This window comes from Cotesia typhae, unplaced genomic scaffold (assembly GCF_013202065.1).
Source record: "Cotesia typhae breed Kobodo isofemale line unplaced genomic scaffold, CoteBio_Ctyphae scaffold_13, whole genome shotgun sequence".
NCBI classification, from domain to species: domain Eukaryota; kingdom Metazoa; phylum Arthropoda; class Insecta; order Hymenoptera; family Braconidae; genus Cotesia; species Cotesia typhae.
This window is the reverse complement of record NW_027423774.1, coordinates 9,173,916-9,192,889: the sequence shown is the minus strand read 5'-3', so window position 1 is coordinate 9,192,889 and position 18,974 is coordinate 9,173,916. Positions and strand designations below refer to the sequence as shown.

Here is an 18,974-nt window from a genome sequence, read left to right as displayed (position 1 = left end):
TGATTTTTTTGGAATAACTTTTACACGGCTCAACCGATCGATTTCAAAAACTAATCAGCTTTCAACCTTGAAAAACCACGTCGATCGCCGCCAATCTGGTAAAAATCGGTTGATTCGTTCAAGAGACATCGTGAACGAAAGAAAACCGAAAAAAGTTTTTTTTCTATGTTACTCCGAAATTTATAGTTTGACCAATTGATACTTAGTAATTCTTTATGAGGCTTAAAAAACCGCGTAGAATGCTGCCAACCGCATAAAAAATCGGTTCCTTCATTCAAAAGTTATTGCGGTTTAAAAATCCAAAAAATAGTGTTCGATGAAACTTCTATCTGACTTTTAAGCTCAAAGAGTGCAAAAGCATAGAAAAGGTATTTTTTTGAGCTCGAAGAGCTTAAAATAACACAGATGGTATTTTTGAGCTCGAAGAGCTCAAAAAAAAACGGCCATATACGAACGGAATTAACGGGTAGTAGCAGAGATCGCCTTTAGGGTCAACCATTTTCCTAATTTTTTTTTGATTTATTAATTAAAATGAATCGTTTTGTTTATGTTTTGTTGTTTTTAATGCGATCCCCGTTCATGACCCTGGACTCCAGCGAGGAAATTTCGAGCCGAGGATTAAATTAGTTTGTTTATTTGAAAACGTGGACGTCACAGTAGCGAGTCCGCCATCATCCTGGGTTTTTATACTGTCCTGTTTATTTTACCTTTGGACCCCAGAATATTTCTTTTCACTCCTGTGTTTCACCTTATAATTGGCCTTGTTTTTCACAGATTTTGAGTTCTCAAATTCAGATATACTCAACTTTATTATTATCACGCAGCTGTGGACCGACTTGTGATTTCTGTGCTGCATTTACTCTATTCCTCACCCCTTTCAATCGGTAATTGGAATAGTAGCAATGGGGAAACCACAAAGACAACTTATGCTAGTACAGTTCGGCTACTGTAGTTACCCCTGGTGGTTGGTGTTGAAACTATTCTTATAACCGCCAAAGCTCGAACCTTCGCCTCACGACACGATGTACGAACAAACTTACGGGAAAATGACTTTTCCCGCTCTGCTGACGCGCTTCTCTTGAATTTTATGTTCAATAAGTTAACAAAGTTTTTATTAATAAAGAACCCAATGTAGGCATCGCTTATGGATGCCAGAGCAACCGTTTTCGGCCGTATTTTTATCCATCTGGGAAAATTATAAATATCGGTCCTACAGTTCCGGACGTAGAGACTTTTTTTTTAGAAAATTTACTCCTATTTTTTAATCCTTTTAAAAATTTTAAAAATCTTTACTAGTTTTTGAGACATTAGCAAAAAACTAAACCCCTTTTTGTTTTTTTAGTTAATTGAAAAACATCATTTTTTTCAGAAATCTAGATGCAATGCCGAATCGAATGATAAATCAATTATAATTTTCGGAGACTACTGAAAAAAGTTAACCAAAAAGGCACTTGTTGACTAGACTACATATCCTATGTACGTCTTAACACTCACGCCTGAAAAATGAAAGCTGCGCAAAATAGGTTGCTCACCAAAACGTAGCGAGGTCATTCGTTCAGTAGATTTTACTCCTCATATTTATTCCATACCGGGGGCCTTATATGAAAATCGATTCTTAAAGAGTAAACTCCAATGATTTATAAGGTTAGTAAAATATTTCTACTAGGTGCCACGAAAAAGAAAAACATAATTATTCTTCATGTGCATCAAACGTTTTTTTTCGAATAAACTCAAAATTTATAATCGTATAATATCGCAAGAATATCATTCTTAAATAATAACAGTAATTCATGCTTACCTGTAAATCTATATTGACTGAATGGAAAGGCTTTCATTTTTGATAAGTTTAGCAGCGTTTTATCTCTACAAACATTTTTACTTATATTTCTGTGTATACTTCAATGGATTTTTTTGATTATATGTTATTAATAACTCCACGTATATCGATAGGTGGTACATATATAGGTACATGTATTTACGCATATACGCGCACATACTTTTTGTATGTGCGTTTACATATATTTCCCTATGCATTTGACGATGTATTTAGATATATATGCTTGCCTAGGGTGTGCCAAAATTCAATTTCCTTGAAAAACCTTTTAAAATTAGAATTTTGAATCCCCTTTTTAGCAGGAGCTGTCTTCGGAAATTTCCTAACATATATTAGGGTGAGGTGATTTATTTGATGTTCATAGAACTTAACAGGAGATTTAGTTGAGCCCTTCCGGCCAAAATTTGAAATTTCAGCGGAAAAACCCAAACTAAACTCCTGTTAAAAACTATATCGTGCATATATTTTTTCTATACTTCACATATATTTTCGCATATATTTGAAATCGTTCTCGAAAATGTATACAGAAATATATATTTTTTTGGTGTGGGTCATGTTGACAGGTAGAAGTCTACAGCATGTATGGCTATCACACTCTAAAGTACCTCAATTTATACTGATGAAGCAGTCGAATCCTCTTTGGTACTTACCACTGATTCACTTTCTGTATTTATAAACACTAACCCATGTTTATTCCAGCATGCCAATCATTAATCTCTGAATAAGTTGTGTGACATGTCTGTATTGACATGATCATCATAAATATGCTTCAGATTCATTTCATCTTGACGGAACGGAACGAGAAAGCTTACATTATCTCTACCCGAGTAAAAATGAAATTATTATTTTTCACGAAAAAATAATAAATTTCGATCGACCACCGCACCACTGCTGCACTACCGCCGCACAATTCTAAATCATGCCTACAATTTCGCAAATAATGATTTCATCATTCATTTATTACGCAATTAATTAATTAACAATTAATTAATAAATAATAAATAATTAATAACCTAACTGGAAATTTGAATGTAAGACCTATTGTTCAACCTCCTTTTATTCAAATACCTGATATTCAAACAAAAAAAAATTTTTCAAATGAGACCGAAGTACCGCGAAATTATTGATTTTTTTAGCCGTATCGTCTTCGGGTTAAACAGAACCAGCACGCCTATCGAAATACTCTGAAAGAATTTCTAAAATCAAACTGCGATGAGATTCAATCCTGGATCGCCTGCATGAAAGTCTCGAGCATAACCAACTGTGCTCCAAGCCGTAAATTAACTAAGTAAATTTCGATTAGTTATTCGAATAATCAACAAATATTTTATTTTAATGTATACCACTACCAAAGAGTAGACATCCACTAATTCAACTTAAGAAAGTAAGAAACTTTGAGTAAATATATATTCTCAAACCTCAAACCGTTTGGATGTACAATAAGAGACAAGCAAAGTATTCGTCTCTCCACAGTTTGATGGTCCGCAAAATACAGCACGTACACTATTTGGAAATAGATCACCGCGTCGTTTGAGTTTTTTCACACCGGTCCCTTGAACAATTTGATCAAAGTTGATAACTGGTAATTGAGCTCTTGCTTTCTTTAACTCTATGATTTCTCAATTATTTCTGAGGCTCAGAGGTATAAATAAAGGCTTATGTAGATCACCATGTCAGTCTTTGAAGTGTCATGTCTGAGAGCAGACGTGGTAAAGGTGCTGTCAGCAATATTATAAAACAAGCTCCACACACCAGGATATCAGAACTGTGGTCCAGGTACAAAGTTAGCTAAGAGGTTCGATTGAAGTGATCCAGGTATAAATACTTTGGACTCTGTTTGTAAGCAACACGATACTGCTTACTCAACAAATCGTGAAAATTTGGAAGCCCGTCACGAGGCTGACAAAATCCTTGCTGAGAAAGCATGACAACGATATTTAGCAAGAGACGTTGCTATTAGTGAAAAAGCTACTACTTGAAGTGTGAATATAAACATAAAGTTAACGAGACGTTTCTGTGTGGAATTAGAAAGAAAAAAAATTAGGAAAACAATTGACCCTAAAGACCATCCTTCAAACACCTCTTGAAGATGCTCGCAAGGCTGTCAAGAAAGTCGGTAAAAAGAAAAACGTTCGATTGCCTCGTATTCTACCAGTAGCTTTAATGATTAGCGGAGTATTTCCATTCTTGATTTCCCTGTTTGCAGGGCTTACAGTGACATGGGACTTTATCTGAAACCATGCCCAGAGGGAACTGGCTGCAAGACGTCAAAAAACCAGGAGAGCTACCCTATCGAGCACTGACTAACATCTATTAATTAACATATGCCAAGCTGCTTGGAATTCCGAATTTCTGTGGAGTTTTCATGAGAAATGATTTACCAAAATCTGGACCTAAGACAAATGAATCAGCAATAATAAATTTTCATGATCAACTTGAACCTGGAACTCAGTGGGTTGCATACAAGAGGAATCATGATCAATTAATTTTTTTTGACAGTTTTGGTAATCTGCAGCCTCCTGTAACAGATAATTCAATTTCATCCGTTCGATAGCTGCCTTAATTATTTGCCACCAGATTATTATAATGGTGTCCTGGAAACCGGAGAGAATATGAGAGAAAATCTGCAGGGTATAGAGGGATAGAAAATCATCTGGAAATGATAAAATTAATAATTAGTGGTTACCAATTATTTATTGTACAATAATCACTCTCATATGCATACTTTAAATTCAATTACCAATTTTATATTAAATAATTCCTTAATTGATACGCGTGAAATAGAGGGGAAACCATATCTTAATTCATGGGTATGTAGACCACGTAATATCTAAATTCCTTTACCAATATTAACACACACACACACACACACACACACTGTATTTTTGAGCTTAAAGAGCTCGAAAACGTCATAAGTGCAATTTCAAGCGTTTAGATATTGGCGGGAAGTTGCAGGGATGGCCTTCAGGGTCAACCATTTTCCTAATTTTTGATTTATTGATTATAGACTAAAAATAAATAATTAACATCGCTGCGTTCTAATAAAAAGAACCACGAGATTAGATATTTACCTGATAATTTACAAGAGTGTCCAAAACGTTCGGTGGAACAACCTCTTCTGAATTCCGCTGGTTGCAACTTGCTTGCACTCGGTTTCGGCCCTTCGCCCTTCTTCCTACTACCTAAAATATCCGACGACTTGTCAATTCAGGGTATATTTACCCTGTTACACTCCACAAGACGCAATGGAATATTTCGATGTTCTTATCGTAAAGTACAATCATAAAAGATATCAAGACTTTGATACAATCATTTGCGGTCATCTATACTTGAGATTGCTGACTGGACTACTATAAATTGAAATGACTCGGGACTACAAGCGTCAGTTGTGGTAGTCATTCACCTTGACACTATCTGGGCATTTCTCCGTATTAGAAGCAAATTATTTTCCACCAATTGAGCTATCACCTACAAAAAATTATGTACTTAGACTTGCTAAGCTCCTAACATTCAATTCAATACCAAATATTTATGATGATGCTAATAAATTCTAGGTGTCATCAAAAAGATCCAAGGGAAGTACAATCAAAAGATTTCAGGAAATAACTATACCAACAGGGAGTTATGATGTAACACGGCGTTTTGCCTGTTCAACTAGCCTTAAAATTAATTAAGTAAAGAAATAAATGATCTAAACAAAATATGAAATGAGGGTAATTAATTAAGGGGGTCATCAAAATTGTTCTCACGGTTTTTGGAACCGGATGTTAATAAGAAACTATTAACTAAACAACATGGCCAATATTTGTTAACAACATAAGAATAACAATTTCGCGACTTATTAACAATAACATTGTTTCCACTTACACACTCACAATAATTTCCGAATTTAATCTTCGATTCTGATAATTAACTAATTATAAATAATATTTCAATAGTTTTAACAAAATACAATTAACTAATAAATTCATGAACGTAAGTTCTAATGTTATCAAATAACTTCTACGAATGAGAATTTGTAACAGGGTAAAATTACCCTAAATCGATAAGTCAGCGGATATCTATAACTATTCGACGTTGCACTGGCGCGTCTCGATCTTCGGACATAAAGAGAGAATAGGCGGGGGTGAGTTTGGCTTAATATAGGTGAGCCGTGTAATGGAAAAGGGAGAAGTAGTGTGACCGGCAGACATAGTGCCACGGAAATGGAGAAGGACCGATCCCCGGTGTAGTGACGAGACGGAGGAAGCCAACTACAACTAGGACTTCATCTTCAATTAAAGAGATAGATCATCGTTTTATTCGTCAAGGTATCAATTATTACTCTGTGGGAAAGAAGTAAACGGCGGTTTACCAAATCCTCGGTTACTTCCCCTAATTAATTATTAATTGGATCGTTTAATCGACGATTATATAATTAATCAGAATTTTAATATTCGTTAGTTTGAATTGAGTGATTTTCATGGAGGCTTATACCCGAGTCACTTAACCGACCTTGCGGGATAAAACACTCTTCGCGAGAAATTTTTAATGAACAAAAATTAATCAAGTAAATTAATTAACACCCGAAAAATTCGTTTATTTAATCGTTAAAATTTTATAACAATTAATTTAAGAAAGAGTAATTAATTTTATGCTTGGAAAATAATCGACAAGCATTTTCTCGTGGAATTTTGGTCAAGCGTTGATATATCTGCACCACGGTAATTCCAAACACCTAAGGTCAACGACAACCAAACTAGCGAATGTTCTGACTAAGAAATTTGAGTTTTTACGTTTGTTGATTTTTACAATTTAGAAAATTATGAGGATATAATCGAAAATTTTATTAAGAATTATTTATTGAAATTATTTGATATTGTGAAATGTTATTATCACGTGAAAATTAATTAATTTGGGCTTAAGTCCGCAGATGTAGATAAATTAAAATTACCAAAAATTAATAATTAGCTGCATGGACATTAAGTCCAGGAACTGAGTTATTTTATGTTGAAAATTATCACAGAGAAATTCGGTTATAATTAATTAATTCTCATCGTTAATTTTATATGAATAATTTTGAACTTGATTATTAAAATTGTTTAGATTAAAATGATTATCAAAATAATTCTCGGTTTATTGATTTAAGATATTAAGATCTTTTGTTTTAATAATTATGGTTGTAACATTAAGATCACGACATTAAAGTAATGAGAAATTTTAATCTATTTTAATACAGAATTAAAATAAGCAATGGGAATTTGGAAGTTGAATGTTAGTTCAAGTTATTTGCAATTTGATTGTTAATTGAAAAATATTGTTTTATTAAATTCTAATGATTGAATATTTTAATGGCTCAATTTTAAGTTCTAAATCAAATAAATTATCTTCAATTATTAAATTTTCAAGTAAAGACAATTCGGTATTGTCAGTGCGTAAGATTTGTATGGGTTATGTGTGAGTTGCAGAGTATCTAGGTCTACGTTTGGTCACTGGGCTGTTGTTCTGTAGCAAAGTGTGAATAAACTGCAGTGTCGAGTCGAATCGTACATTTACGATGGAGTATATACGAGTGTGTGTGTAGAGTAGAATCATGCATGTATTGTGCTATACACAATTACATCTATATCTGCTGAGAGAGAGCGTGGGCGTACGAAATCAGATGACTATATATATATACACTAGTCACAAAAATTAAGGGATATAAAAAAAATTCCAAATTTTTTGGTGATTTTCAGCGAGCTGTAACTCCGAGGAAAATGATCGCACAGAAAAAAAAAAAAAGCAAATTGTAGCTCCAAGTGTCTAGTTTTTAGATATGACCATGAAAATTTTTTGTCATCGTCAGGTCTGGAGAAATCCTAAGAAAACTACTGAAAAAAAATTTTTCGAAATTTTTTTTCGTCTTAAAAAAGGTCTACGGGCTTCAAAAAAATTTTTTCGATTGTTTCGTTTAAAAGCTCTTTTAGTAAATTTAATACCCTTTAATTTGACGTAATCAAAAAGCCTGTACGATAATTTGCCGCGGAGTTATCGTCAATCAAAGCAAAAATGTTTTGTTTGACTTTGGAAATCAATAACTCTGGAAATAATGACCGTATAGGAAATCGAAGGAGGGTTTTGAACACTACACAATATTCTCTATAAGAAAACGTAAACCGCTTTTGAAGAAAAAATTTTTTTTGAATTGAAAACTCGGACTGAAAAAAAGACAAAAATTCGCATAATTAAGGATATTTAGATAACTTGGTATAACTTTGGATAAAATGGATGAACGAAGGATATCGTTGGTAATTTTTAACTTCAAAGTGTCCCCTAAAATCCCTAAGAAATTCAAAGCGCTGCGATTTTTTGTTCATAGTGCCCAGAAGCTTCAAATTCTGTGTTTTCGCAAAAATCACCATTATGAGCAATTTTGTGATTTTTATTCATTTTTCCATTGAAAAAAATTTTTTTTCAAAATTCTTTATTTTTCGATCAAAGAGATTGATTTTTCAAGAAATTTGAAAAAAAAAAAATTTCAATTTTTTTCGAAAATTTTTTTCGAAATTTTCTCAATTTTTTTCGACTGTTGTTTTACCGGCGGCATTAGCGTTACCCAAAGCGTACCACGTGGAGGTTGCTAGGTCGGATTTACGCTTCTCACACACGCGCGCGTGTGTGTGTGTGTGTGTGTGTGTGTGTGTGTGTGTGTGTGTGTGTGTGTGTCTTTGTTTGCGTGTTTGTCTGTTTGCAGCTGCCGAATGACCTCTGTACGCACGGCAGTAACTGCTCAGTACCGTGTATTGCCACCTCTGTTCCGAATCACAGCTCGTAAACGCTCTTGCATGTTGATGCATCGTCGAATATCACGTTGCGAAATTCCTTGCCAACAACGTAACAACGCTTGAGTCAACTGATGAAGATTGTGCAGTTGCGGATAGTCTCGCCGCAATCGACGCCCAAGCATGTCCCAAACATGCTCAATTGGGTTCAAATCAGGACTCATCGCTGGATGATTAAGCGTTGTTACGTTGTTGGCGCGGAGAAAAGTTCGCGTACGAACTGCAGTGTGAGGACGAGCATTATCCTGCATCAAAATGAACCGTCTTGCCCCCATGCGTGTGCGCATAGGCAGGACGTGTGGCTCCAGAATTTCGTCGACGTACCTATCGGCAGTCAACGTCCCACGAACGATGACCAACGGGGTTCTGGTATTGAAGGACACGCCTGCCCACACCACGACTGATCCACCATTGAAAGCTGTAACTGGTCTCGTAAAACCATCCCGATCTCGTTCTCCACGACGGCGCCAAACGAGAGATCGTCTATCGCTGCCATGAAGACAAAATCGAGATTCGTCAGTCCATAATACACTGGTCCACTGTCTACGACCCCAATGGTGATGATCATGAGCATAGGCCAATCGGGCTCGGCGATGTCGTGGAGTGAGCATAGGCACGCGATTTGCGCGTCTAGCGCGTAGTCCTTGCTCTCGAAAGCGATTTCGAACCGTCGATGCCGATATGTGTTGTTGGGGAGGACGTTGTCGATGATTGCGAAATTGATGAGCGATCGTGTGGGCATGCGCAGTAGGGTTTCGACGAGCTTCTCGAATGATAGCTCAATCATCACGCTCGGTAGTGATTCGTAGTCTACCTTGACCCGGACGACGATCGTAACTTTGAGTCGCGTTAAATCGGGCATAGGCCCGACTGATAACGGACTGGCTCACTCCCATAGAAGCTGCTACTTCCACCTGACTGTAGCCCTCTTGAAGGAGGGTAACAATGCGAGCCACATCTGTGGCAGCTAAATGTCGACGAGGCATATCAAAAGGTGCTTATCAAAGAAAAGCTTACATAAAATTCACGTAAGGAATTTAGGCTAAAAAGAAAACGTAAAATTGAAGTTTTGTGTGAGGAAAAGCCGAACTCTGCGGGGGTATATCAATTTGTTTTTATTGAATTTTTAAAATGAGATTTAAAACTAAGGCAGTTGTAGCGGACAGAAAAATTGAGTTAATTTTTTTGACAATAGTGAAGCATTCTGAAGACGATAAAAAAAAATTAAAAAAATTTTTGATAAAAAAATTTCGAAAAAATTTTCGAAAAAATTGAAAATTTTTTTTTTTTTTTCAAATTTCTTGAAAAATCAATCTCTTTGATCGAAAAATAAAGAATTTTGAAAAAAATTTTTTTCAATGGAAAAATGAATAAAAATCACAAAATTGCTCATAATGGTGATTTTTGCGAAAACACAGAATTTGAAGCTTCTGGGCACTATGAACAAAAAATCGCAGCGCTTTGAATTTCTTAAGGATTTTAGGGGACACTTTGAAGTTAAAAAATTACCAACGATATCCTTCGTTCATCCATTTTATCAAAAGTTATACCAAGTTATCTAAATATCCTTAATTATGCGAATTTTTGTCTTTTTTTCAGTCCGAGTTTTCAATTCAAAAAAAATTTTTTCTTCAAAAGCGGTTTACGTTTTCTTATAGAGAATATTGTGTAGTTTTCAAAACCCTCCTTTGATTTCCTATACGGTCATTATTTCCAGAGTTATTGATTTCCAAAGTCAAAAAAACCTTTTTTGCTTTGATTGACGATAACTCCGCGGCAAATTATCGTAGAGGCTTTTTGATTACGTCAAATTAAAGGGTATTAAATTTACTAAAAGAGCTTTTAAACGAAACAATCGAAAAAATTTTTTTGAAGCCCGTAGACCTTTTTTAAGACGAAAAAAAATTTCGAAAAATTTTTTTTCAGTAGTTTTCTTAGGATTTCTCCAGACCTGACGATGACAAAAAATTTTCATGGTCATATCTAAAAAACTAGACACTTGGAGCTACAATTTGCTTTTTTTTTTTTCTGTGCGATCATTTTCCTCGGAGTTACAGCTCGCTGAAAATCACCAAAAAATTTGGAATTTTTTTTATATCCCTTAATTTTTGTGACTAGTGTATTAGCTCTAGCTTCGGCTAGAAAATTCTCGAACAATTTTCTTACCGGTATTCGTTTAAATTCGGGAGTCATCGTAGTCGTCAAGTTGCGGCGTAGGCGCAGAACGGTATCGCGCAGATCGGAGCCGTATAGGAAAAACCGAATTGGCGCGTGCGGTGGCCAGGACCACTAGTTGCTCTGAGGCCCTCAAATCAGTCGTAATTTTTACGTAATCTCTCTTGCACATTACATAGCATACAATACAATTCATAAATTTTCAAAAGTCATATCGTTTTACTTCACTTAACTCAATATCACTTCCATTCATCTTCACAAATTCAGCTGAATCCAGTTATTCGCTGATCAGTGCAATTTTGTAGAAAATTGCGCGACAATTCGGGCAGACGCCATACATCCGAGCTCTCTCTCTCACATTTTTTGGGTATTGACGGCCCGTGGTTGATCACGCCGCCTTGGCTTTCATCGGTTCTCGCACACACACATACAGTTTAACACGACTCTCAACGAGTCGTTAATATTCGCCTATAATTGGCAATACGCATTGACTATCCAACGGGAATAGTTCAATATTATCATAGTTACGGTCCTGCCCTGACTAAACAACAATAGTTACGGTCCCGCCCTGACTAAATAACAATTACACATTCATACACGATTTTTCTTGTACTTATCATCGAGGAGGTTTTTTTATCTGGCTTCACCAGATTTTTCCTCCTCTGGGACAATAAACTTCTTCCTGTTGTCCCAAACATCGAGTGTAATTTATTTAAAATTCCTATCCATCCAAAATATTAATCAAATTAAATTTTGAAAATCTGAAGCACGAAATCTCGGCGCTTTGACGAGCTTTCGACAAAACATAATCGGAAATTCAGCAACAAATGGTCGTAAAGACTTTAAAAAAATTCATTTTCTTCTTCGGTAGACGCCGAATGGAGCTCGTCGAAAATAAGATTTAAAAATCAACGGGTAGACGCTGAAAAGGGCTCGTCGAGAATAAGTATATTGTTAAGTGTGGATAGTATGAGTGAATGAGTGAATCTTTGTTAAATTTTTCTAAGTAAAGATATTGTTAAGTTTCTCTTTTATTGTTAATAAATGTTGGCCAAATTTGTTAATTAATTATTTATTATTAAACAGCACCTTCTTCCACTCTCTCTACCCAAAGATAAAGAATTTTCAGCTCTGAACCGGTTCCAGGAACCGTGATTAAAAATTCTGGTGACGCCCTGATAATTATTGTTTATTGTTAAATTTGTTAGTTTACTTATAAATTAATTAAGGGCCAGTCTGAGCAGGTAAAACTGTTACAAATTAATTCCGATAGTTAATTTCAAGTGTAAATCTTAAATCTGTCTTAACTTCAAGTTATAATTTTAAATCATCAATTGTAAAATATAATTCTGTCGTAAAAATCGACAAACGTATGCGTTCTTAAAATAGATGATTGAATATTCGCTTGTCTGTTAGTTATGACCTTGAGTACTCGGTTGTCTACGACTTTCAATCATCTATTGACGCTCGACAAAAATTCGTAAGAAGACACTCGTCGTTTTTTTTCACAAGTGTACAAATTAATTATTTGTTCTATCTAAATTATTGGATTACAGTGTCACGTAAGCAAATCCGATTGTAAAAATTATTACAAAGTAAAATTCTCAACTAACGAAACGAACCATGAATATTCACTTTAAGGTTGACTGAATGATTATCGGGTTTAACTCCCCATGGAAATCAGTCAGTGCTAACTAACGAATAGTACTAATTATTATTAAATAAATAAGTTGAGAAGAGAAAGAGTAGACCGGGCATAAACCGCAGCCCACTCTCCACCCACGGAGCAATTTCGGTACCTTGTTGTGGATGTGACGATCTAGCTCCCCGCCTGAGGTTGAAATCCTGATAGTATTGCAGCTTCTCCGTCGTTTCGTAATTGCTCCAGGGATCCGATCTGAGTATCAAGTTGTTCATTGTTTAAACCTTGACTTGTGAATTGAATACGCATTAGTAAACTTGTTTAATTAAAAACTGGGAAAAAATTACACTAAATCGTTGCGTTTCTATACTAAACGTGCGAATAGATAATTACCTGCTTAAATTCTTTTCTGCTACCGCACGGATCGGTGATTACACCGCTTCTCTCGAGTACTCGCTTCGTTCGCATGTGCTAACTCCCAAACTCCCTCCTCTCTACTCTCTTTTGAAGCTCAAAGATCGAGATGCGCCAATGCTACATCGAACAATGGTCGATACCCGATGACTTATCGATACAGGGTACATTGACTCTGTTACAATAAAATTAGAGATATTGAAACCTATATAAACGAATCATTACCTGAACTGAGTTTCACTTTAAAAGCAAAAAACAATGAGTTAAGTATTGAAATAAAATGTCATCAGTATGTAAATTGTAAACTTAATGATTCCATTGGATCATTTTTTGGATTTACCAACCGCGTGCGTGAACCCAACACAGAACATAAATCTGATTTACCAGTCAGAGTATTAAAAATCAACGCTCTGAGAGTTGAGTGAAACATAACTACTGGATCATACATCAATGGTGATAAGAATCACACAATCCATGAATTTTTCCCGAGAGTTCCAGCAGGATGTAAAATAGTAGAGGAGATAACAAGCATAATTTACCTGCGTCGCCGTACGAACAATACACAACGCTAGACTCCGTATCGTTGACCAGGACGGGAGAATAATGAATTTCCATGGTGAGACTACTACACTTATACACCAATGCTGAATGAAATTATTCTGTAAAATAAATTATAATTAATATGAAGATATAATTTACAAACCTAAGTGGTTTAGTGCTACTATTTTCATCTAGTGTTAACTACCAGTGATACAAGGGTACTGGGACTGATGGATGAAGAAGATTCAAGCAGGTCAAAATTATAATTTTGACGTACCAGAGAAATACGGAGAGTTGAAATCACCCAAAAGTACCAGTGCTCCAGCATCCATGACAGGGTTTGACGAGAGAAGCTCAAGGATGTCGGAAAAGATTTGTGCAGGCAGATCAGGTGAAATATATATAGTCACTAAGTAAATTTTAACACCATGGTTTATGATTTGGATACCTACGATCTCAATCTGGAGAAATTCTTTAAGGATATTATCAAACTTTAAGGGTGCTACATTAAGTGAATTCCTACAGGCAATTAGTACACCTCCACCCGACTTCCTGAACTCTGCCTGTCGATCACATCTAAAAACAGCATAATTATTATTGAAAATTTCATTATCAAAAACACCAGATTTAAGCCATGTTTCAGAGAAAGCAAAAAGGTCATACTCAGCCATAAAACTTTTACTATAAATTTCATCCAGTTTAGTATTTAATCCCCTAACATTTTGATAGTATAATGTTAGGCCTGAGGAATTAAGGATTAGGTTTGAGTTGTTGTGATTCTCGGAGTCGATGCTGAAATAGTTCGACGATCCTGAACTATGGTCGGTTGACCATTTCGAGTGACTATCCTCCAATTCATCTCCCCAGCTGCAATTCTCTCCTGCAGTTGTTGACGGACTAATTTCTGCTCTTTCCTCTGCAGTTCTGTGCGGTTGTGCACAATCGAAAAGTTCGTTGGCAGTGTAAGGTTTGTTTTCCTCTTTTTCTCCAGTATTAGAGACGATATGATCTGATCAACAGTAATGTGGTTAACGAATGCAACCTTAATTGGTCTAGGCCGTATCAAGCTAGTAGAAAATTTACCGATTCTTGAGCAGGATATGATCCTAACATTCATGCTATAAATCTATTAATATTAATCATTAAATTATTATTGTTTTTATGTAATACTCATTATAATTATAATAATATTATTGATAAATTTATAGTACAGATAGATGACATTTATTAATTTATTATAGTAATAATTTTATTATATTGACAATTACATAAATAAAAGATTTATATAACTTTTATTTTGGAACATTATATTTTTCAAACCATTGGTAGTTGATTCAAAACAATTATTTGTTTTATAGTAAATTTTTTATTGTCTTAAGTACATTTTATGTTACTTATTAATAGGACCAGGCTCATTTAAATGCTCATTCAAAGAACTGCGAAAGTCCTGGCCCTACTTTTTAAATTTTTTATTGTTTTAAGTCTTAAGTCTTAAGTCTTTAAAAAGATATCGGTGACGGTATTATCTAAATGAATTGACTGTAAACTGAAATCATCACTGTCATAATTATTGTCGTCGATCATTACCTTGTTATTAATAACTGGATTATTATTAAACGAAGTATCAACCGATGCTTTTACACGTTCAGTCTCCAAAATTGCCTGCTCACAGCATTTTTTCAATCGTCGATTTTTTTGACTCTTAGACAGTTCACTGAATCTTTTTCTTTCAGACATCTTGAGAAAAAAATATTTGAAATTGAAAAAAATCATAATTTATATTTATTTTTTGGATGAATGTATACGTTACCTTTAAAATCGAATGATTTGTCAAATTTATCACTGATAAAAACATGAAATGTCATACACAGTCAAATGTTAATTAGCTATGAATATGCACTTACATCATTTTTAGAACTTTTAATTTACAAATTACGGAATCACTGGTTATAAATAATTAATTGATTTCACTAAATTAAAGTTTTGCAATTCGACGCTGAATGTAAATAGAAAACGTACCATACACTTATAGGTTATATTAAAGCAGGGATAAAAAATAAAAATAAAATTTACATCGTTGTGCGCATGCGCTAATACAATTTAATCCTACCTCAGCAAAAAGACCTCTGAAAGAGTTCATATTCATGACATCTTACGAAGTCAGAAAAAAGACCTCTTAAAAAGCTCACATTATTGATGTCTTATGAGTTCAGTGAGTAAACTACTTGAAGAGCTCACATTTTAGAAGTCTTACAAAGTTTGTTAAAAGATTTCCTGTCGACTTCTTGATTAAGAGTTCTGATTGATGAGATCGTTAAGACATCATATTCAGACTTCTTATGGACGTATTTGAAAAGACTTCTTCCAGAAGTCTTTCTGACTTGGGTGCTATCTGGGATGTTACCATAACGTGCCTAGTGGATACATTGTGTCATCTTAAAGTTCCCACAATGGTTACATACAAAATCCATCACGTAACCAGAGTGGACACATGTTGTTATCAAAATGTTCCCACAATAAGTACAGATAAGAACCACAATGTACCCAGAGTCAGTATATATATATATATATATATATATATATATATATATATATATATATATATATATATATATATATATATATATATGAATTCAAAATGGATTCATTATAGTTTTAATATGTACTCACTCTAGTTTTACTGTGGAAACATAATGGACAAATGTGACAAACACACTCTGGAAACATGCTGGAATCAGTCTGATTTCAGAATGTTTCCAAAGTGATTCTATAGTGTTTCCAGAATGAATCAAAGGTCGCGAGGGAAGCACTTGACACAGTTATTGGAGCCTCAGAAAAAACATTTAAGTTTGAATTGACCGAACGAAGAATTTCAAAGTAATTCTGAAACAAAATTTTTTTTTATTTTTCCGTTAATGGAAACTCACAATCGAATCAACTAATTTCAACCGGGCTGGCGGCGATCGACGTAGTTTTTGGTTGTTAATAGCTGATTAGTTTTTGGAATTGATGAATAAAGCTGTTTAAAAGTTATTCTTAAAAAACCACATTTGTAAAAAAATTTTTTTTGTAGTTCTATTGAGATCTCTTAAAATCTACTAGTCCGAATCGATTCGAATTGTATTCAAAATTTAAGTTTGGTCAAGCCCTTTTGAATGGCACCAACCGCGATGAAATCGTTCAAGCCAGTCAAAAGTAATAAGAGGGTCACACACACACACACACACACACACACACACACACACACACACACACACACATATATATATATATATATATATATATATATATATATATATATATATATATATATATATATATATATATATATATATATATATATACACAGACCTGCATACATACAGACATACGGATATAATCGCAGGAATAGTCAGGATAGTTTCGAGATCTGATGAAAACTCGATTTTCGAAAATCGGGGTAACACCAATAACCACGATTTTTGAAAATTTTCAATTTTCTTAGCGCGAAGTTAAAAATTTGACTTTGTTCCTTGAACACATTAGAATAAATCAATAATTTTTCTAAACATCTTCGAAAACGTTAAATTGCTGAAAAAAATCTATGTATATAGTAGCTGTTCTATAGATAGATTGACTCATTACGATATCTCGGAAACCATCAGACCTCGAAACTTGAAATTTAGTAGGGATATTACTTTTGACATATAGAGGTCAGCTAAGAACGAATTTTAAGAAATTCCATTCCAATAGTGGTTCGCGGGGGCATTAACAATGAAAAATTTTCATTTTTAAATTATAGCTAATATCGACTCCAAATTTAGTAGGATTCTTCTGCAAGAGATGTAGAAATGATCTATGAACGAATTTTACGATATCTCACCCCCACAGGAGGTTGCGGGGGTCAGTATTAACAATGAAAATTTTTAATTTTCAGGCTATAGCTATTACAAATTTCAAATTTTGTAGGGATTTTTTATAAGTGATGTAATAATTATTTATGAACGAATTTCGCGACATTCTACCCCTCAACGGGTTGCGGGGATGGGTATTAACAATGAAAATCTTTAATTTTGAAGCTATAGCGTTTATCGACTTCAAATTTGGTAGGAGTCTTCTTTAAGTGATGTGAAAATAATTTATGAACAAATTTTACGATAGCTCACGCCACAGGGAGTTGTGGGGGTGGGTGTTAACAGTGAAAATTTTTTATTTCTGAGGTGTAGCTCTTATATGCTCCAAATTTGGTAAGGATCTGCTATATGTGAGGTAGATATGATCTAAGAGCGGATTTTATGACAATCTACTTCCAATAGGAATTGCGGGGGTGGGTGTTAACAATGAAAATTTTAAATTTCTAAGCTATAGGTGCTACATACTCCGAATTTGGTCGCTATCTTTTATATGTGTTGTAGAAATAATTCATAAATTAATTTTACGATATCTCACCCCGAAAAAGATTGCGGGGGCGTTAACAATGGAAAATTCCCGAATTTGGACTACAGCTCCATAGCCTCTAAATTGAGTAGAAATTTTCTGTGAGAGATGTAGAAATAATATACAAACGAATTTTACGAGAGCTCACCTAACAGCGGGGTTTGCGGGGGTGGGTGTTAACTATTAAAATTTTTAATTTCCAAACTATAGCTTCTATTGTGGCTAAATTTGGTGAAAGTTTTCTCTTTTCTGTATTTGATACAGAAATGATCTAAGAGCGGATTTTACGACAAACCACCCTTAATAAGGATCGCGGGAGTGGGTTAACGATAAAGAATGATAATTTCTAAAATATAGCTTCTATAAGCTGTAAATTTGGTAGGAATCTTTTATTATTAGTAAAAATATTTAGAATCTTGATATTTCCCATTTTCTTTATTTTATAATACTGAGTTGAGTTAAAATGAGAAAACAGTTCGATAATTTATCCAGGACTGCTAAAAATAAAGTTCTAAAATGAATAAAGTTAGCAGACGAAGAAAAATCATGGTGTCTAAACAGCACAATAAAAAAAAAAAACAGTGATGAAAAATGTAAAAAAAAATCAGGTAAGCTTATTATTTGCGAGCAATAAATTAAAGTAAATTGGCATTTAATTCAGTAATTATAAGTATTACGATTTATCTTAATTCAATAATTTTCTTGTGTAAAGATAGACTTTTTTTATGAGTATTTGGTAAATAAAATCGTGTGTTTTTCGTCTACAATTTTAGAACATTCTCTCTTCAGGTCTTCAACTTCACCAATTCAGTCAGCATTAAGGGAAAATAAGGACTTGGATGCAATCATTCATTTTAGTTATGAAAATAACAATGACACTGTTGAGACGATGGGACCAACAGAAGAAAATAATATGGAACCGGAAAATGAAGAGATGATGAAAAAGAAAAACGAAGAAATAAGACCAGGGGACGAACAAACGGCGACATCGGGAATCCACGAAGAAATATTGGAAGACCTAATTGAAGAGGAAGATGAAGAAGTAATTGAAGAGGAAAATAAAGAAGTAATTGAAGAGTATGATGAAACGGTCGATGAAGATGAGAATGACCTACAAGAATTAGAGGATAAAATAGAAGAAAACGAAAAG

At 34.3% G+C, this 18,974-nt stretch overlaps 1 protein-coding gene across 6 annotated transcripts in view; it reads left to right on the top strand.

Moving 5' to 3' along the window:
* LOC141534860 (coiled-coil domain-containing protein AGAP005037) overlaps nt 1-18,974 on the top strand; it is a 651,729-nt gene that overhangs the window by 85,817 nt on the left and 546,938 nt on the right. For 2 of the 6 annotated variants that reach the window (XM_074254460.1, XM_074254461.1), the window contains one exon: nt 1,370-1,644. The exons of the other annotated variants lie outside the window; for them this stretch is intronic. In XM_074254460.1, the coding sequence (XP_074110561.1) occupies nt 1,633-1,644 (12 nt within the window). In that variant the 5' untranslated portion in view covers nt 1,370-1,632. The remainder of the gene's footprint in view (nt 1-1,369; nt 1,645-18,974) is intronic. 6 annotated transcript variants of the gene reach the window in all.